Genomic DNA, 21,621 nt, shown 5'->3' with positions numbered 1-21,621 from the left:
TTTCATTGTCATGTTATGTTGGTATTTTAGCTTGTTGATGTACATTACCCAGGGTTTATTAAAGACAAGTTTCTATAATCTGCTCGGCCCTTCCCTGTGATCTCCTCTCTCCCTGTGTCTCCTGTCCTGTTGTTGTGTGTTTATGACTGAGGGGTCTCTGTGATCTCCTCTCTCCCTGTGTCTCCTGTCCTGCTGCTGGCTGCGCTGTTGGAGTCGAGTGTGTTCACTCTCTCTCCTGCGCAGTGGAGGGGAAGATCGGTGTTGTGCACACACGGGGACGAGCAGTGCGCCTGTCCTTTGTGTATGAGAAATAAAAACCCTTTTTCTTTTTCCGGGCTCTGTGTTGTTCAGCCTCGACAGCGGACGAGCGCGAATCCCTGCTGTCCGCTGGGGGTACCTGAACCGCATCGCGGCAGGGCGGGGCGCAGGCGCTCGCGAGTTCCGGGACAGGCTGGGCCCGTGTGTCCCTGTGAGGGCTGGACACGGACCGGGTCAGTAAGCCGGGTCTGGGTCGCGCTCGCCACGTGTTGGGGTGTCCCTGCCCCAGCGCAGGACTGGAGAGCACAGGCAGCGCTCCTGCCCGTGGTGTGTGTGTATGTGTGTGTGTGTGTGTGTGTGTGTGTGTGTGTGTATTGAAGGTGCAGGCAGGCTGCAGTTCGGTGCCCTCGGCCTCCCCTCTCTCTATAATTAGCACATAGCTCTCATAGCTGGGACTGCAGAACCTGATCAGTCACTTAATCCCCAAACTCCCACCCCACCCCCTGACCCTGTCTCACTCTCCCTCTCGGACCACCCTCCTCCCTCCCTCAGATTCAAACTCCGACAGCTTTATTGGCCTGAGCAGTCCCTCACAGTGCAGGCGGTGTAGCCGATCCGCAGAGAGCCCTGAACCCCCTCCCTCCCAGCAGGGACCTGAGCACCAGGCACACGGCCGCCTGTGGCACAAATACAGATTTCATGGCTGTGCGTCGGCGAGTCTGCTCGTACCTGTCAACCAGGGAGTCCCTCAGACCCCTGAGTGTGCAGCGACACACTTCCTGAAAGACCTCAGGACACTGGTATCCCACACAGCCAGCTCCCCGAGGAGGAAGGAGCATGCTGGGACACAGACAAGAGACCCGGTTCCTCCAGCCTGTCAGTGTGGGACAGTCCATTCAGACTGAAGAGACTCAGCTCCTCCAGCCTGTCAGTGTGGGACAGTCCATTCAGACTGAAGAGACTCAGCTCCTCCAGCCTGTCAGTGTGGGACAGTCCATTCAGACTGAAGAGACTCAGCTCCTCCAGCCTGTCAGTGTGGGACACTCCCTCCAGAGTGAAGAGACTCAGTTCCCCCAGCCTGTCAGCGCGGGACACTCCCTCCAGACTGAAGAGACTCAGTTCCCCCAGCCTGTCAGTGTGGGACACTCCCTCCAGACTGAAGAGACTCAGTTCCCCCAGCCTGTCAGTGTGGGACACTCCCTCCAGACTGAAGAGACTCAGCTCCTCCAGCCTGTCAGTGTGGGACACTCCCTCCAGAGTGAAGAGACTCAGTTCCCCCAGCCTGTCAGTGTGGGACACTCCCTCCAGACTGAAGAGACTCAGTTCCCCCAGCCTGTCTATCTCCTATAAAACTGCGACAGAACTGAACACAATCCTGTAGATTTAAAGGCTTTAAAGGTAAAAACAGAGTAACGGGTTGAGCCTCATGACCCCGGGAAAGGTCACCCTCTCCACCCCAGCTCTGCAGGTATGTGAAAGAAATGAGATGTTTACCTCGGGGAGGGCGTCCAGCGCCAAGCAGGTCCATCTGGGGCGTCTGGATGGAACCGGCCCAGCTCAAGCACCGGGAGTCTGAACGCTTGAACCCGACACCAAAAACTGCAAAATCGCTCCACAGAAGCGCCTCGCGGGGGTGGACGGGCGCCAGCGCGTTGCCATGGGTACCGCCGCTGCCCGCGGGCGCCAGGCTCGGCCCGGTTTTCACCTCTGTGTCAGCAGCACCGCGCCGGACCGAACGCACACGGGTCACAGCCGGCGGGAGCTGATTGGACTGTGGGAAATATGGTTTGAGCACCCCATTTCAATGAGCTCGGATATTTGGTTAGCTATTGGGGTGACACACAGTTATCTCCCTCCAACCTCCAAACTCCCCCCCCCAGCTGGGGAATGGAATAGTCCTCATCCTGTAGTGCTAGCTTCAGATCTGTGTAGGACCCTACCAACTTACCTCAGGAAAGGGGGGGGGGGGTGTTATCAGGGCGATGGCAGCCGAATCCACTCGCTGTGCTTGTGGAAGTGGCGAATTCGGGCCAGCAGGTGGCGCCTTCTCCCTCTTCTTCTCAGTCCCTCTCAGTTTTGTCATCCAAGGCACAGCAACCCCATCCGCTTTATCATTTATGTGGTATCTCTCTTAGCCTCAGTCTGTATGTATCTATGTAACAGCCTGTGAGCAGAGTTTAAAGACACACACACTCCAGAGTCCCTTACACCAGCCTGTGAGCAGAGTTTAAAGACACACACACTCCAGAGTCCCTTATACCAGCCTGTGAGCAGAGTTTAAAGACACAGACACTCCAGAGCCCCTTATACCAGCATGTGAGCAGAGTTTAAAGACACACACACTCCAGAGTCCCTTATACCAGCCTGTGAGCAGAGTTTAAAGACACACACACTCCAGAGTCCCTTATACCAGCCTGTGAGCAGAGTTTAAAGACACACACACTCCAGAGTCCCTTATACCAGCCTGTGAGCAGAGTTTAAAGACACAGACACTCCAGAGTCCCTTATACCAGCCTGTGAGCAGAGTTTAAAGACACAGACACTCCAGAGCCCCTTATACCAGCCTGTGAGCAGAGTTTAAAGACACAGACACTCCAGAGCCCCTTATACCAGCCTGTGAGCAGAGTTTAAAGACACAGACACTCCAGAGTCCCTTATACCAGCCTGTGAGCAGAGTTTAAAGACACAGACACTCCAGAGTCCCTTATACCAGCCTGTGAGCAGAGTTTAAAGACACAAACACTCCAGAGTCCCTTATACCAGCCTGTGAGCAGAGTTTAAAGACACACACACTCCAGAGTCCCTTATACCAGCCTGTGAGCAGAGTTTAAAGACACAGACACTCCAGAGCCCCTTATACCAGCCTGTGAGCAGAGTTTAAAGACACAGACACTCCAGAGTCCCTTATACCAGCCTGTGAGCAGAGTTTAAAGACACACACACTCCAGAGTCCCCTATACCAGCCTGTAAGTAGGATGTAAAGAGACACACAAGATCTCTCCCTCCTCCGTTCTCTCGTTCACACCATCATTCACACCTCCCACTCTCTCTCTCCACACTGAAGCACTTACAGTTTCGGACAGTTTGTTATTTCGCCTTCAGATTTTTTTTTTCATTTCAAAAGAACAGAACAGAGAAACTAGTTCAGAATATCATCGGAGGAAGTACAAATTCATGCAATACAGCCTTTCAATAGATCACACATGTATATAAATATACACATATATACACACAGTATACACAGCAGTGCGCCTGTCCAACAGGAGACACCGAGACTCGTTCCTTCACCTTGTTATGTGGAAACGGCCCTGAACTGAGAGCTACATTTCAGCCAATCAGATCGCAGCCTCCTCACAATACGATCATGACTTCCTGGCCAATCAGATCGCAGCCTCGTCACAATACGATCATGACTTCCTGGCCAATCAGATCGCAGCCTAGTCAGAATACGATCATGACTTCCTGGCCAATCAGATCGCAGCCTCATCAGAATACGATCATGACTTCCTGGCCAATCAGATCGCAGCCTCGTCAGAGTACGATCATGACTTCCTGGCCAATCAGATCGCAGCCACATCAGAATACGATCATGACTTCCTGGCCAAGCACCGCCTACTCAGGTAAGCCAACACACTGACCTGTGACGCTAAGAGTTGTGTGAAGGTGAGTGGCGCCCCCTGTGCTTCGGAGGAGAGTTTCTGGAACTACACCTGGATCAGGATCCTCAGACACAGGGGAGGGCAGCTGGACCTTTGCGCACGACTGAATATATACATATATATAATGTCATAATTATAAAGCAAATAATATCTCCAGATGCCTTAAATGTCCTTTTTCACACATGTCCTGCAATTCAAGTTTTTAGTTCCAGAATCAAATCCATAACTAAGTTTCACTGAAATAGAAATTTTCCATTTTTAACACAGTTTGGCTCACAGTCATTTCTATAAATATATGTATACATATTGTTCTCAATCAAAATGCAAAAACAAAAATATATAAACAGCAAATAAACAGTGTGTATATACATACAAAATTATATATATACACACTAATTATTTAAATGATTAATTAAAAATCTGCATTGTTCATCGGGAGAGACTAGTCCTTCTGTTCTTTACATAATGATTCAATTAAAAGTTCAGACAGATTTCACTTGACTAACTGAAAACTGGGTTAGTTCGCCAGTCAGTCATTATTGCAGTAACACTATAAACAATAATAAAAGTTACAGAGAATCCATCAAATCAATAAGCAGTTCAGTATTTTACCTCTTGGCACAGTGCACAGCAGTCTGATCTGCTCCAGGTGTGACAGTGCAGTCAGTCAGACTCCCAGTGCGCAGCAGTCTGATCCGCTCCAGGTGTGACAGTGCTGTCAGACTCCCAGTGCGCAGCAGTCTGATCCGCTCCAGGTGTGACAGTGCTGTCAGACTCCCAGTGCGCAGCAGTCTGATCCGCTCCAGGTGTGACAGTGCTGTCAGACTCCCAGTGCGCAGCAGTCTGATCCACTCCAGGTGTGACAGTGCAGTCAGACTCCCAGTGCGCAGCAGTCTGATCCGCTCCAGGTGTGACAGTGCAGTCAGTCAGACTCCCACTGTACAGCAGTCTGATCCGCTCCAGGTGTGACAGTGCAGTCAGTCAGACTCCCAGTGTACAGCAGTCTGATCCGCTCCAGGTGTGACAGTGCAGTCAGACTCCCAGTGCGCAGCAGTCTGATCCGCTCCAGGTGTGACAGTGCAGTCAGTCAGACTCCCAGTGTGCAGCAGTCTGATCCGCTCCAGGTGTGACAGTGCAGTCAGACTCCCAGTGCGCAGCAGTCTGATCCGCTCCAGGTGTGACAGTGCAGTCAGTCAGACTCCCAGTGTGCAGCAGTCTGATCCGCTCCAGGTGTGACAGTGCTGTCAGACTCCCAGTGCGCAGCAGTCTGATCCGCTCCAGGTGTGACAGTGTTGTCAGACTGCAGTGTGCTTGGAGTCTGTCTAACAACCCTTTAAAACCTGGGGAGGATCAGACTGCTGTGCATCAGGAATTTATCTGGGTGTCCAGGAAGAAAGTTGTTTAAAAGCCAGGACTAGGCTGTGGCAAAGAGCAACAGCCCAAAAACACAGAAAAGAGGAGAAAATCTGAGAACTGAACTAAGCTTCAAATCGACACACTCACCCAGTGTCACAGCATGACATCACAGCCTCCTGACCAGAATCCCCAGAAAACAAACCACTGAAAATAAAACAACTCAACACGACAAACACAGAGAAAAAACAGCAACAAGAATAGTAAAGAATCCTGATGATAATATACATTACAGCTCTATGAAACAGTGGGTTAATATAAGACTCACACGTGCCTCAACATCGGTGCTGTGACTCACTGACTGGTACTGCAGTATTAGAACATAACCTTGGAATAAACAAACGCAATACTCTGTCCATCATCACTGCAGACACAATATTGGAACAGAAATGATTTCCAACTGTAAGTGAGAGTGTTATTCCACATAGGATCTTGTAACTCTAATAACCTTATTGTGCTGCAGCAGTGATGTCACAACACTGACAGGCTGCGGCAGTGATGTCACAATGTTCATGGGCTGCGGCAGTGATGTCACATGGCTGTTGGGCTGCAGCAGTGATGTCACGAGGGTGTGGAGGGACTGCGGGAGTGATGTCACATGGCTCTTGGGCTGCGGCAGTGATGTCACGAGGGTGCTGGGCTGCGGCAGTGATGTCACATGGCTGTTGGGCTGCGGCAGTGATGTCACAATGTTCATGGGCTGCGGCAGTGATGTCACATGGCTGTTGGGCTGCGGCAGTGATGTCACGAGGGTGCTGGGCTGCGGCAGTGATGTCACATGGCTGTTGGGCTGCGGCAGTGATGTCACGAGGGTGCTGGGCTGCGGCAGTGATGTCACATGGCTGTTGGGCTGCGGCAGTGATGTCACGAGGGTGCTGGGCTGCGACAATGATGTCACATGGTTGTTGGGCTGCGGCAGTGATGTCACGAGGGTGCTGGGCTGCGGCAGTGATGTCACATGGCTGTTGGGCTGCGGCAGTGATGTCACGAGGGTGTGGAGGGGCTGCAGCAGTGATGTCACGAGGGTGTGGAGGGGCTGCAGCAGTGATGTCACGAGGGCGCTGGGCTGCAGCAGTGACGTCATGAGGGTGTTGAGGCCGGTTCGCTGGAGACCCGGTGTGGACGAGCGCTCTGCTACACCGGCGTGGTCTTCCTGTTGAGCGTGTTGGAGTTGGAGACCTCCCGCTCGCGGTCCTTGCCCAGGCGGTCCAGTGTGCCGGCGGCGGGGGGGCGCGGCAGCGTGCCGGCGCCGCTGGGGGGGGCGGGGTTGCCCTGGGGGGGCGGGGCCTGCGCGCCGGAGGCGGAGGAGGACAGCGCGGGCAGCGTGCCGCCCAGCACCAGCCCCGCGCCCTCCTTGGGGAAGCAGTTGTGCAGCTGGTACAGGGCGGCCCGGTCCACCGTGCCGTACAGCTTGGCGTCGCGGGACAGCGTGTAGAGCGAGATGTCGTGGGCGTGCGCGGCGGCGGGCGAGGGGTCGCGGGAGCGCGGCGGCTCGGAGGAGCGCGAGCTGGACCGCGAGCGCCGCCGCGGCCGGTAGCCGGGCAGCCGCAGCACAGCGGGCGCGGAGGGCGCGGCGCCGGGGAACAGCGCCGTGCGCGACCGGCAGCGCAGCTCCTTGTTCCGCTCGATGTAGATGTTGACCGCCAGCACGCCCACCATCTCTGCCAGGATGAAGGACAGCCCGCCGAAGTAGAAGCTCCAGCCGTACGAGTAGTGCCACTTCTTGTCCTCGTCCTTCTTCGGGGAGATGTCCCCCGCGCTGGCCGAGATGTAGACGATCACCCCGATGATGTTACTGAGGCCTGGGGGCACAAGAGGAGGGTCAGTTCACACCCTGACTGACTGGACACTACAGCACAGAGACACTGACTGACTGACTGGACACTACAGCACAGAGACACTGACTGACTGACTGGACACTACAGCACAGAGACACTGACTGACTGGACACTACAGCACAGTGACCCTGACCGACTGACTGGACACTACAGCACAATGACCCTGACTGACTGACTGGACACTACAGCACAGTGACCCTGACTGACTGACTGGACACTACAGCACAGTGACCCTGACCGACTGGACACTACAGCACAGTGACCCTGACCGACTGACTGGACACTACAGCACAGTGACCCTGACCGACTGACTGGACACTACAGCACAGAGACACTGACTGACTGACTGGACACTACAGCACAGTGACACTAACTGACTGGACACTTGAAGTGGAAATCTAATAAGTAAATTGATTCTTAAAAATGTAGAGAGCTTTGAAAAAAATATATTGGTGCTTTTTGATAATATATTTCAAGGATGTAACTGCTGTGCTACAGTACGTGCAGAATTTTAGAAAACAGTTCGTCAACAAAGTACACTGTTTAGGTTAGTTTAGAAGACAATGTACCAAAACAATATATGCTGTCTGGGTCATTAGAATTAGCTGAAAGTAACCGATAAGCTTTGAATAACAAATCTAGTTTTTCTTCTCTCGCTCTATGATGTAATCTGTTTTCTCTTAGAGAAAGGGGAAGTTTTAGAAGGGACCAAGTGCTGAACTTTTTTACAGCGCAACGTCTTATAAAAACCCTGTACTGCTTGTAACAAATTGAGTCTCTGGTTGCACTTTGCGAAGTGGCAGCAGGGCTCCCAATATTGCAATATTGAAATAAAGACCTTACTCAGGTGAGAACTCTCTCTTGTGGCTTCCTTGCTAGTTATATTTCCATGACAATTTGGGGGCTCGTCCGGGATCACAAACCTGAACGCGAACGGCTGCTGAAACTCCATCCGGACCCGGACAATTTTAGCAAATTGGACGAACCTCGGAGGATAAACTGTTTATCCTTCCAGAGACGCGTCTGGAGAATTGACAGCTGTCTGACGTCAGTAAGTGATCCTTTAAAATTAATAGTTTGAGAAGCGAGCCACAGGGGTGTTCTCACGCGGGTTTGATGAGTCCAGGACTCATATAAAGAACTTATCTTAACACAGACGTGTGGTTTTTGCTCTGCGGAGTAGTTAATGTGATAAGGTTCTAAGTAAGGCACCGATCGGTAAAAATGGGAAATTAAAATTCAGAGACGAAAATGGGACCGAGCAGTCCAGCAAAAGTACATGTACGACAAATTCAGAGAAACAATTATAGCCTGGGTTAGAGTAAAAAAAAAAATTATGTTCATGAACTGTAAAGCTAGGGTAATAGGTGTAAGGGAACTTGCACATAATTTATATATGATAATTAGGGGCCCATAACTATGAAGGATCTTTGTAAGTGAATCAGAATGGACAGAGGAAAGTTGAATTAGGAAAAAGAAGTTTCCTGAAGAAGGGGAAACTTAGAAGAGAAAGAGAAGAAAGGAAAGAAATTGAATTGGAAAACTTATGTAATGGAAAGAGGAATCACAGAAATAATGGGAAGCTTCAAAAAAGACTAGTCTTGAAACTAAAGAACAGCAAGCTGCAGCTTAAGTCATGGCCATGCGTACTAGAAAGAAAAAGTCTCCACCGAAATTAGAAAGCGGTCCGGAGCCACTTGTTCGTGAAATGCCAATGTGCACTTTTCCAGGTCCAGAAGGAACTCCAGCATATGTACATTGACATTGGTCTCCTAGTGAATTATTTGCATTAGTTAAGTCTTTTCCTAAATTGCCTGATGATCGTAAAGAATTTAGAAGAAAGGCAAGCGCCTTGTTCTTGATTGTCTTAAGCCTAATTACAGTGACATAACCTTGTTGCTAGATCATATTGTTCCTAAAGGTTTACAACGTCCTCTAAAAAGGAGGAGGCAGATTGGCGGATACATGACCCAAATGATGAAGAAGTGTCCATCTAAATTAAACCACACGGACATGGAGAGGAAAAGTTAGGCGGCCGCTTCTAAAAAGAGGTAAGGACTCCTCTTTTCTAAAAAGTCCCTTGTCCTCTCCATGTTGCTGTGGTGGGTTCAGGGTTTTCCTGAAGCTGAAGCAAGTACAACAGAAAAAATGAGTTAATGGTGTATGTGTTTTAGATGTCTGTTTTGTGAAGGTGGGGTAGAAAAAGAGGGATTGCTGAAGGAGTAGCGTCTCGCCCTGCCCGTGCGAAAAAATCCAGGTGTTGCATCCTGGTACACGACTGCAGTACGGCTGAAGGTAGTAACTAGAACTGTACTCGCAGAAGAGCCGAAAATGGTAACTCGATTCCACTGTGTGTTTAAAGCCAGGATTTGGAACCTGGTCCGTTTCCCGATGTGTGATAGTTCGTCAGTTTGTCTCGACTGGGGGATTCCGCGGGGCGCGTGGGAGACGTGAAAATGGTTTGATGTGAAGAAAAAAAGTTTGATTAATCCAAAGTGAAACTTAAAAGAAATATTGACTGTCAGACGGAATTTAGGCTGAACAGGAATGTAGAAAAGTGTATGAACATTTGGATAAAAATATTTAGAGGAATATTTGAGAATTCAACAGAATATCATAGATGAGACGGAAAAATCCCTGATGGAAAAGCTAAAAGCAATGGCTGAATGAAAGGAAGTTATATATGCAGAAAAAGAAAAAGCAAAAGAAGAAATAGAACGCCTTGAGAGAGAATCTGGGAGAAGGGTGGGAATCAGTGTGGAGATTTTTGAAAGAGCATTACCCACCGAAAACTGGTTAGAGAAAAGTAACAGCATGTCAGCAGAAGGAAGTGAGGATGTTTTCAGATTTTACAGAAAGGTTTATAGCTTTATGGATAGTATACTCGGGGTTAGCCGATGAAAAGGAAGTGAATGAAGATACTTCCACAGTAATAAAACAAATTTACTTGAATGTGTTAAAACCTGATGTTGCCAAGAATGTACAACTATGCTTTCCTGATATTACGGAGAGCGGAGACAGATTTGATTTAATAACTCGCGAAGCATGCATGCAGAAGTGCGAGCGCTGCAAATGGGAGGTAAAAAGACTCCCAAGGAGGAGAAAAGGGAGCCGCCAGTTTGTCGAAATTATTGTGCGACTTTAATGTTATACCGAGATATAAAACCTCAAAGACAAAACTACTAATAAGCTGGTGTGCAGTTACTAAAAAAAAATGTGTTTTTTGGAGAAATTGGAAGAAAGAGGCTTGATTTCACAATTAAAGAACATGTCAGAAGCTGAAACGAGAGCCGTGTGTAAACTAACAGTTTTAATCTAGTAAACCCCTCTGTAGCCTTCCTAAATTTATCTCAGGATTTAAATAAAAGTGAAATAATCTTACAGTGTGCAGTAACTGGGGGACACAGGAGCACAGCTGTCCTGTTTTTAGACTAAAACAGCATAAAGATGTGATATAACGTTTTCTAACGGGTAACAGGAGGCTACAGGAGAAGGGGTGCAAGGGTTGTGTTTAAAGCAAATATAAGCTGTCACAGTCTGCTTGGGAAAATATGTACAGTTTCAACTACTGATGTGGGTGGGGGACACCCCAGACCTATTTTAGGCCCAGACTGCAGCATTTTATAAGGAATTACTGCATGAAATAGCATTTATGTAAACTAACTCAATAGAGTTATGTGATATTGTGATTGTTTTACCTAATGAGGGAATCCATAAGGCCGGGCTACTCCAAGTACTGGATCTTGAGAGGAAAAAAAAGGAGTATAAAACCAACTACATGATAAAGCCAGGGTGAATGCCTTCTCAGAACGAGCTTGTCTAGTGACGTATTGGTTTAAGGGGGGTAGTGCAGTCTAAAGACAAAATTGCCTTGACCCCTGCAGCAGAAACCGGTTTTGATGTTTTGAGACAAGCTTTCTTGCAGGCACTGGCCCTGGACTGGATTCCCTCAGACAGATCATCTGTATGTAATCTGTATGTAAGTGAAAGAAATGGGTTGTGAGCTGTTGTGCTGGTGCAGGAGGCATGGAGATAGGCATCGTCTGGTGGGTTATTATTATTCAGGACCCCTTGATGCGGTGGCCAAGGGGCCGTGTTTATGTGTTGTGCAGGCTACCTGCCTGGCTGTATAAACTGTGAATAATCTGGTGTAGAACTAGCAGACCGAATGAAAAGATTTAATTGAAACTTGTAAATATGCTAAATGGAAAATTGTAGCAATTTATATAGACTGTATATATACATTTGGTGGATGCCACAATTTTGGATGGCAGTGAAGGAATAGGGATTTCCCCAACATGGCAGGGACTCCAGTTAAGAATGCTGGGTTTGTCTCTGAACTGTTAGAAGCTTTGCAGCTGCTGACTGAAGTAGCTGTGGTAAAGTGTAAATCACATAATAAAGAAATGTTTCCAGTAACTCGAGGGAACAACTTTGCAGATGTAGCTGTCAGGTGAGCAGTACTTGTAGAACAGGAGTCTGAGACCCCTGTGAGACCTCTGTTGGTGAAAAGGGGACAGCTGCAGGATATTCAGGCTGAGGCCTCTAAAGCAGAGAAAAGGACATGGTTAGAAAAGAGTGTGGTGCTGCCAGCACACTGGACGCTCTGCATGCCCTCACAGCCTAATGCCCTTTGTAGCTTGACAAATGCACTCTGTCGGACACCTGGGTGTGAGTCAAATGGTGTGCTGGTTACCCAAACCTGGGTGGGGACCGTGTTTGAAGCAGTAGCCACTTATGTGGTATCTCAATGTGATGCTTATCAAAGGAACTCAACTACAGTTCAGGTGCAGGTGCTACAGCTCAAAAGGCCTGCTCCTGAGGAACCTTTCATGCAGTAGCAAATGTTTACAATTTACATTTGTGAAGGGAAACCTTGGCTCTTATAATCTGTTTTCCCAGTGGGTTGCTGTCACTGCCTCTGTGTCTACCAAACACTTGATGATGGAGATAAGCCCTCGGTGGGCACTGACCTACCGCTTGTATCATGATCAAGGGACAGGCTGTGGATGGATTATTCGGGGTGAGATGGACTGGGATCACCCTCAGTCTGCTGGAACAGTGGAATGAAGGAACAGAACTCTAAAAGATCGACTAGACATCAGACTGAAGGAACGCCATGGAATGCGGGCTGGATCAAACAGAACTGTGTAATAGAGCCTGTTTGATATCATCACAAGCCAATCAACAAAACTTCCTGGAGGGATGAATTTGGCTAATGGATTGTTGAATTTGCTAATTCTCTATTGTAGTATTGTAGGTTTTTTTGTAGGTTGTTAATTGAAGTGGTGCATGGGGCTGGTGAATAGGTGCTGGACGCTTGGAGACCTCCAGTAGAGGGAAGACACAACCTGATACCTGGCGAGTGGGTGTGGTGAGGAAGATATACCCTGCCAGATGTTGCAACCCTGCTGGGAAGGACCATATCAAGTGCAACTGACTACCGACTCTGCCATCTGAGTGACAGGATGAGATCGCTGGATCTACGCATTGCGCCGACACCGAACCACTGCACCAGAGACTGAGTGAACATTAATTATTATATTGTCACTGTTTCTGTGTTTGTTGAGCTTCCTGAGGGGGGGCGACAGTGTGCCTGTTAAGTGTAAGGAGTTTTACTTTGATAAAATGGGGATATGGAATCAATACTTTATCAGTCAGCCACAAATAATAATCAGAGCTCATGTTGGGATTGTATTCCTATAAAAGATGCTCATGGGAGTAATCCCCTTTGATAGAGGTGATTATTTAGGTTTATTGGCATGGGTAAATAGCCCTGCTTTTAGTCTGAGTGTAACTCAGATGTATTAGAATGGAAATAACTGTATGCTCCTCGCTATAATCACAGTTTTAGGCCATTCTCTATTAGGGTGATAGACAGCTGTTTAGGTGAGCAAAGACTAAACAGTACTTGTATTCTAGACAATTATTAGCAAATGAATGACTTAGCAAAGCACATCTATGATGAAGAAAAATATATATCATAATTATAATCCAGATAATTGGGGCATTGGTGCATGGCTACAGTCTGTGCTAGGAACATGGAGAGGGTCTCTGGTTCAATACATATTTGTGTGTCTGGTATTATTCGTTATGATCATACTGTTAATATCCTGCTTGAAAAACATGTGGACTAAAGCTGCTGCTTCTGTGCTAATTGTACGCCCTGAAGGGATCATGAAGGTAAAAAAAAAAATGATTTCATGGGAAAGGTTCTCCTATCTAGTGGCAGAACCTGATGGGTAGAACAATATAGTTTTAAGGGGGGTTACCCTTGGGAGTGATTCCCCAAGATGCACATTATTATTATGGTTTGTTTGTTCATAATAAGATGTTTTGCAGGAACGGACCAAAGAGAAATTTTACAACTTCAGCTAGAATTGTTCTGCAAAACGGCACAGCTGAGGCAGGGGAACAATGTGTAGATTTTTCTAAGAGTTATTCCCCAGCTGTTGACCAATCTTGTAAAAAGATGTGCTGTAAGAACTAATGCGTGAATAAGGAGACTGGATTCTGGTGAAAGACAGGAAAAAGAGGTGGTGTTCGCTCAGGTGGAGGGGGCCGTGCCAGGTGCCCTGGATTCATGCTTCCCACTGTAAAAAGGTCACAAACGAACTGAGCAAAGAGCAGGAGTGATGTCTCCACAGGGATAGATGGGGATCACCTGCTTGGGACTGATGCGCACAGCCTTTTTCCTTTTTATGTGGAAGCCTGTCACCACCCAGAAAGAGGAAGAATCTAAATGCGAAGCCTCTTTGTATACAAACTGGCTGAATGAAACTGATAATGAGGGGGATATGAGTAATTTGTGGTATAAATTTATAAATCATACTGTAAAGTTAAAGAAATGTAATGCATCTTGTTATGTATGTGCTTTAATGCCTCATTCTACAGCCCCACCCATTTCTCTCCTGGTTAGAATCACTGTTTGGGCCAGGGGGAATGTTTTTCTTTAAGTTACTAACACCGATTATAGGGGCTGTGATACTTGTCTTCCTGTTTTTGTGTTGCTTTACAAAATATATTATTCCAATGCTTTGAAATATGGTAATGAATATGTTTGCGCATCAGTATGTTCTGATAAGAACGCAAGAATCCGAAGTATGGGAGCCTCCTGGGAGTCCATATGAAGAGTCTAACTTTTGGTCATTTTCAAGAATAAAAAGGAGGGAATTGAAGTGGAAATCTAATAAGTAAATTGATTCTTAAAAATGTAGAGAGCTTTGAAAAAAATATATTGGTGCTTTTTGATAATATATTTCAAGGATGTAACTGCTGTGCTACAGTGCGTGCAGAATTTTAGAAAACAGTTCGTCAACAAAGTACACTGTTTAGGTTAGTTTAGAAGACAATGTACCAAAACAATATATGCTGTCTGGGTCATTAGAATTAGCTGAAAGTAACCGATAAGCTTTGAATAACAAATCTAGTTTTTCTTCTCTCGCTCTATGATGTAATCTGTTTTCTCTTAGAGAAAGGGGAAGTTTTAGAAGGGACCAAGTGCTGAACTTTTTTACAGCGCAACGTCTTATAAAAACCCTGTACTGCTTGTAACAAATTGAGTCTCTGGTTGCACTTTGCGAAGTGGCAGCAGGGCTCCCAATATTGCAATATTGAAATAAAGACCTTACTCAGGTGAGAACTCTCTCTTGTGGCTTCCTTGCTAGTTATATTTCCATGACACACTACAGCACAGTGACCCTGACTGACTGACTGGACACTACAGCACAGTGACCCTGACTGACTGACTGGACACTACAGCACAGTGACCTGACTGACTGACTGACTGACTGACTGACTGACTGACTGACTGACTGACTGACTGACTGACTGACTGACTGACTGACTGACTGACTGACTGACTGACTGACTGACTGACTGGACACTACAGCACAGTGACACTGACTGACTGGTCCCGCCCACTTCCTGCAGTTACCGGCGGCGACGAAGAGAATGCCCGCCCCCAGGATGATGTTCCTCTTGCTCTTGTAGAAGCGACTGGCTGCAATGCACACTCCGCCCAGCAGGAGCAGTATCGCGCTCAGGATGGGGAAGATGCTGGAGGCCCGCACCACGCCTGCGGACACACAGACACCATCGGTTCGGATCAGAACTGGGGGAACACGCGGCTCCAGCAGACACACAGACGCAGATCATCTGGGCGGACTTACGGAGAAGATATTCGGCACCATCATGGTCGTAGTCAGCGTCTTCAGGGAAGTGATTAATCTGAACACAAACGCCCCTCTTCAGCCCTGGTGGAGAGACAGACAATAAAAGTTCATACAGACACACTGACTGGGCACTGCACTGAGAGAGGGTCTAATAAGACTTTCACACAGCCTACTCACCCTGTACACACTCTCACCCTAAACGGTCACTCTGACTGTGATCGGTCACTCTGACACACTCCGACCCTGATCGGTCACTCTGACCCTGATCAGTCACTCAGACACACTCTGACCCTGATCGGTCACTCTGACCCTGATCGGTCACTCTGACACACTCTCACCCTAAACGGTCACTCTGACCCTGATCGGTCACTCAGACACACTCTGACCCTGTCACTGGTCGGTCACTCTGACCCTGATCGGTCACTCTGACACACTCCGACCCTGATCTGTCACTCTGACCCTGATCGGTCACTCTGACACACTCCGACCCTGATCGGTCACTCTGACCCTGATCAGTGACTCAGACACACTCTGACCCTGATCGGTCACTCTGACACACTCCGACCGTGATCGGTCACTCTGACCCTGATCAGTGACTCAGACACACTCTGACCCTGATCTGTCACTCTGACCCTGATCGGTCACTCTGACACACTCCGACCGTGATCGGTCACTCTGACCCTGATCAGTGACTCAGACACACTCTGACCCTGATCTGTCACTCTGACCCTGATCGGTCACTCTGACACTCTCCGACCCTGATCGGTCACTCTGACCCTGATCAGTGACTCAGACACACTCTGACCCTGATCTGTCACTCTGACCCTGATCGGTCACTCTGACACACTCCGACCGTGATCGGTCACTCTGACCCTGATCAGTGACTCAGACACACTCTGACCCTGATCTGTCACTCTGACCCTGATCGGTCACTCTGACACTCTCCGACCGTGATCGGTCACTCTGACCCTGATCAGTGACTCAGACACACTCTGACCCTGATCTGTCACTCTGACCCTGATCGGTCACTCTGACACACTCCGACCCTGATCGGTCACTCTGACCCTGATCAGTGACTCAGACACACTCTGACCCTGATCTGTCACTCTGACCCTGATCGGTCACTCTGACCCTGATCGGTCACTCTGACACTCTCCGACCCTGATCGGTCACTCTGACCCTGATCAGTCACTCAGACACACTCTGACCCTGATCGGTCACTCTGACCCACTCCGACCGTGATCAGTCACTCCCGGTCACTCTGACCCTGATCGGTCACTCAGACACACTCTGACCCTGATCGGTCACTCTCGGTCGCTGCGACACACTGCTCCTCACAGGAGTCTCTGCAGTGATGTCTACCCTGCGGGCCGGTCTCCGGGCTCGCGGACACAGAGATGGGCTGTGATGGAGGATGAGGTTGGAAATGATGGACTGATGAGACTCATGACACACAGACGACATCATGCACGGGGGGGGTCCTGACGTTGCTGGGCGGGGCTGTCAAACGAGCTGCCTGCAAGAGAGACGGAGGGAGGTGAGGAAACTGGGGCCCCTGCGCCCGCCATTTCGGATCACCGCATTTCCTGGGTCAGTGGCCGTGGGGGTAGGGGGGTCGGCTCTTTGATCCAACATGGCTCCAGTGTCTCCCATCCCAGTGCGGGGGTCCCGACTGCCACACTCACTGAGCTTCGAAACTTACAGAGCAGAGAAACTGGGCCCTGGGGCGGCCATGTTGGCTCAGAAAACCTGTACGTTCCAATGAGACCCTGGATGAGCCAAAATGGACTCCACTGAGCCCAACAGCAAGGGCCCCCAGCTCGAACTATGACCTGGAGACACTGGCGTCTCTTGGCAGCCATTTTGGCTCAAACCTGCCTACTGTTTCCCCCGAGGCCCCAAGCCACAGACAGGAGCCGGAGCAGCGTGCGCCGCCTCGGCGGCCATGTTGGCTTAAACTCCCGGGGGTGACCACTGACCTTCCAGGCAGCAGATCCTCCAGAGGCCGGAGTGCGTGAGGGCGCCGGGGTCCTTGCGGTCCTTGTTGTGGGGGTCGTCCTGGCTGGAATTGGCCGTGCTGTTGCAGATGAAGGCGCGGGCGTACAGCCAGTAGTCGGTGCCGATGGCCACGGTCATGAGGCCGAAGGCCGCGAAGGCGCCCACTGTGGTCAGCAGGATCTGAATTCCCTTCTCACACCACACCATGGCTGGACACCACCTGGGTCAGCACACTGAGAGAGAGGGGTCAGCGCTGAGCACCTGGACACTACAGCACAGAGACACTGACTGACTGACTGGACACTACAGCACAGAGACACTAACTGACTGACTGGACACTACAGCATAGTGACACTGACTGACTGACTGGACACTACAGCACAGAGACACTGACTGACTGGACACTACAGCACAGTGACCCTGACTGACTGACTGAACACTACAGCACAGAGACACTGACTGACTGGACACTACAGCACAGTGACACTGACTGACTGACTGGACACTACAGCACAGAGACACTGACTGACTGACTGAACACTATAGCACAGAGACACTGACTGACTGGCTGAACACTACAGCACAGAGACACTGACTGACTGACTGAACACTACAGCACAGATACACTCGGAACAGTGCTGGAGCTCCAGTTCTCTTGCAGATTGATTTTAGTTCAGCTATGAAGAAGGCTTCTGCCTCAGCAGCACCGACCTGCAGTAGAGTCTCTCTCCGCCTCTCCCTCGTTATCTCGATCCCTCGTGTCCTTGCTAGCGAAGATTGCACAGTCACCTCGGTCCAAACAGCATCCATCGACTGGCCCCCTCTCCTCTCTCCCTCAGTCTCAGACGCTCTGTTTCTCTGGCGATATGATTGCTGGAGACATTGCTGTGTTCCTAGAAAGAAATTCAAATAAATCTAAATGACAGCAGCACCAGAGCCCCTTACACCAGCCTGTGAGCAGAGTTTAAAGACACACACACTCCAGAGTCCCTTATACCAGCCTGTGAGCAGAGTTTAAAGACTCAGACACTCCAGAGTCCCTTATACCAGCCTGTGAGCAGAGTTTAAAGACTCAGACACTCCAGAGTCCCTTATACCAGCCTGTGAGCAGAGTTTAAAGACACACACACTCCAGAGTCCCTTATACCAGCCTGTGAGCAGAGTTTAAAGACACACACACTCCAGAGTCCCTTATACCAGCCTGTGAGCAGAGTTTAAAGACACAGACACTCCAGAGCCCCTTATACCAGCCTGTGAGCAGAGTCTAAAGACTCACACACTCCAGAGTCCCTTATACCAGCCTGTGAGCAGAGTTTAAAGACACACACACTCCAGAGCCCCTTATACCAGCCTGTGAGCAGAGTTTAAAGACTCACACACTCCAGAGTCCCTTATACCAGCCTGTGAGCAGAGTTTAAAGACACACACACTCCAGAGCCCCTTATACCAGCCTGTGAGCAGAGTTTAAAGACACACACACTCCAGAGTCCCTTATACCAGCCTGTGAGCAGAGTTTAAAGACTCCGACACTCCAGAGTCCCTTATACCAGCCTGTGAGCAGAGTTTAAAGACACAGACACTCCAGAGTCCCTTATACCAGCCTGTGAGCAGAGTTTAAAGACACAGACACTCCAGAGTCCCTTATACCAGCCTGTGAGCAGAGTTTAAAGACACACACACTCCAGAGTCCCTTATACCAGCCTGTGAGCAGAGTTTAAAGACACACACACTCCAGAGTCTCTTATACCAGCCTGTGAGCAGAGTTTAGAGACACAGACACTCCAGACGAAGACACCTTCCCTAGACTTGAACCTTATAAAACCTTAAACGTAAATAACCCACTTCACCAAAAAACCACTGAGTATGTCAGCTTGTCTCAGCAAAACAGTCAGAATGTTAGTGCATCACTAAGCCAGTGAGTATTTCTCACAACGCCACACAGTATCTCTCTCTCTAGATATCACACAGCGCCACAAGTCTCTCTCTCTCTAGATATCACACAGCGCCACACAGTGTCTCTCAATTCAATTCAATTCCAGGTGCTGTATTAGCATGACCGATGGGTACAATCAGTGTTGCCAAAGCAAATGAAAGTAATGATATTTACATGAAACAAAACAAAAATAGAAGTAAAATAAAATATACAGACATATTACAGACATTTACAACAAAGACATATTATAAAATATTGACATATTCTGTAGGCGGCTGGAGCATTATTGGGAGACAGACTCACTGTTCCTCAGGCTGTGACAGGAGATCACATACTGGGCTGCCAGTTCAACTGAGTTCCCTCCTCCCTCTCCCAGTAGGATTGGGACCCGTTGTGATTCTGGCAGGTGTGGGAACTCTGGGATTAGATTTCTGAATTTTGGGAAGAATGTCTCTCTCTCTCTCTAGATATCACACAGCGCCACACAGTGTCTCTCTCTCTAGATATCACACAGCGCCACACAGTGTCTCTCTCTCTAGATATCACACAGCGCCACACAGTGTCTCTCTCTCTAGATATCACACAGACCCACACAGTGTCTCTCTCTCTCTAGATATCACACAGCGCCACACAGTGTCTCTCTCTCTCTAGATATCACACAGCGCCACACAGTGTCTCTCTCTCTAGATATCACACAGCGCCACACAGTGTCTCTCTCTCTAGATATCACACAGTGCCACAGTGTCTCTCTCTCTAGATATCACACAGCGTCACAGTGTCTCTCTCTCTAGATATCACACAGCGCCACACAGTGTCTCTCTCTAGATATCACACAGCGCCACACAGTGTCTCTCTCTAGATATCACACAGCGCCACACAGTCTCTCTCTCTAGATATCACACAGCGCCACACAGTGTCTCTCTCTCTAGATATCACACAGTGCCACACAGTGTCTCTCTCTCTAGATATCACACAGCGTCACACAGTGTCTCTCTCTAGATATCACACAGCGCCACACAGTGTCTCTCTCTAGATATCACACAGTGCCACACAGTGTCTCTCTCTCTAGATATCACACAGCGTCACACAGTCTCTCTCTCTAGATATCACACAGCGCCACACAGTGTCTCTCTCTCTAGATATCACACAGTGCCACACAGTGTCTCTCTCTAGATATCACACAGCGTCACACAGTGTCTCTCTCTAGATATCACACAGCGCCACACAGTGTCTCTCTCTCTAGATATCACACAGTGCCACAGTGTCTCTCTCTCTAGATATCACACAGCGCCACACAGTGTCTCTCTCTCTAGATATCACACAGCGTCACACAGTGTCTCTCTCTCTAGATATCACACAGTGCCACACAGTGTCTCTCTCTCTAGATATCACACAGTGCCACACAGTGTCTCTCTCTCTCGATATCACACAGCGCCACACAGTGTCTCTCTCTCTAGATATCACACAGCGCCACACAGTCTCTCTCTCTAGATATCACACAGCGCCACACAGTGTCTCTCTCTCTAGATATCACACAGCGCCACACAGTGTCTCTCTCTAGATATCACACAGCGCCACACAGTGTCTCTCTCTCTAGATATCACACAGCGCCACACAGTGTCTCTCTCTAGATATCACACAGCGCCACAAGTCTCTCTCTCTAGATATCACACAGCGTCACACAGTGTCTCTCTCTCTAGATATCACACAGCGTCACACAGTGTCTCTCTCTAGATATCACACAGCGCCACACAGTGTCTCTCTCTAGATATCACACAGCGTCACACAGTGTCTCTCTCTCTAGATATCACACAGCGTCACACAGTGTCTCTCTCTCTAGATATCACACAGCGTCACAGTGTCTCTCTCTCTAGATATCACACAGCGCCACACAGTGTCTCTCTCTCTAGATATCACACAGCACCACACAGTGTCTCTCTCTCTAGATATCACACAGCGCCACACAGTGTCTCTCTCTCTAGATATCACACAGCGTCACACAGTGTCTCTCTCTAGATATCACACAGCGCCACACAGTGTCTCTCTCTCTAGATATCACACAGCGCCACACAGTCTCTCTCTCTAGATATCACACAGCGCCACACAGTGTCTCTCTCTAGATATCACACAGCGTCACACAGTGTCTCTCTCTCTAGATATCACACAGCGTCACACAGTGTCTCTCTCTAGATATCACACAGCGTCACACAGTGTCTCTCTCTCTAGATATCACACAGCGTCACACAGTGTCTCTCTCTCTAGATATCACACAGCGTCACAGTGTCTCTCTCTCTAGATATCACACAGCGCCACACAGTGTCTCTCTCTCTAGATATCACACAGCACCA

General features: G+C 48.9%; 1 protein-coding gene across 1 annotated transcript; it reads right to left on the bottom strand.

Moving 5' to 3' along the window:
• Positions 1-3,352: 3,352 nt before the first annotated feature.
• LOC148808120 (voltage-dependent calcium channel gamma-8 subunit-like) lies at positions 3,353-17,559 on the bottom strand. The gene is made up of 4 exons (XM_088909450.1): positions 17,322-17,559; positions 15,340-15,423; positions 15,105-15,245; positions 3,353-7,132 (listed from the first exon to the last, which is right to left on the bottom strand). The coding sequence occupies exons 1-4, from the start codon at positions 17,545-17,547 to the stop codon at positions 6,465-6,467; spliced, it is 1,119 nt and encodes a 372-aa protein (XP_088765576.1). The 5' UTR covers positions 17,548-17,559; the 3' UTR covers positions 3,353-6,464.
• Positions 17,560-21,621: the final 4,062 nt, after the last annotated feature.

Source organism: Atractosteus spatula, unplaced genomic scaffold (genome assembly GCF_055471065.1).
Source record: "Atractosteus spatula isolate fAtrSpa1 unplaced genomic scaffold, fAtrSpa1.hap1 Scaffold_245, whole genome shotgun sequence".
NCBI lineage: Eukaryota > Metazoa > Chordata > Actinopteri > Semionotiformes > Lepisosteidae > Atractosteus > Atractosteus spatula.
The sequence above is the reverse complement of the archived record's forward strand: the minus strand, read 5'-3'. Positions and strand labels throughout refer to the sequence as shown.

Excerpts from the sequence above, each read along its gene's own strand:
- LOC148808120 (XM_088909450.1), bottom strand. The coding sequence starts at position 17,547 with ATGGTGTGGTGTGAGAAGGGAATTCAGATCCTGCTGACCACAGTGGGC. Across the intron at positions 15,424-17,321 it reads GAGGATCTGCTGCCTGGAAG|GGCTGAAGAGGGGCGTTTGT; the intron begins GTCAGTGGTCAC and ends TCTCTCCACCAG. Across the intron at positions 15,246-15,339 it reads TGGTGCCGAATATCTTCTCC|GCGTGGTGCGGGCCTCCAGC; the intron begins GTAAGTCCGCCC and ends GTGTGTCCGCAG.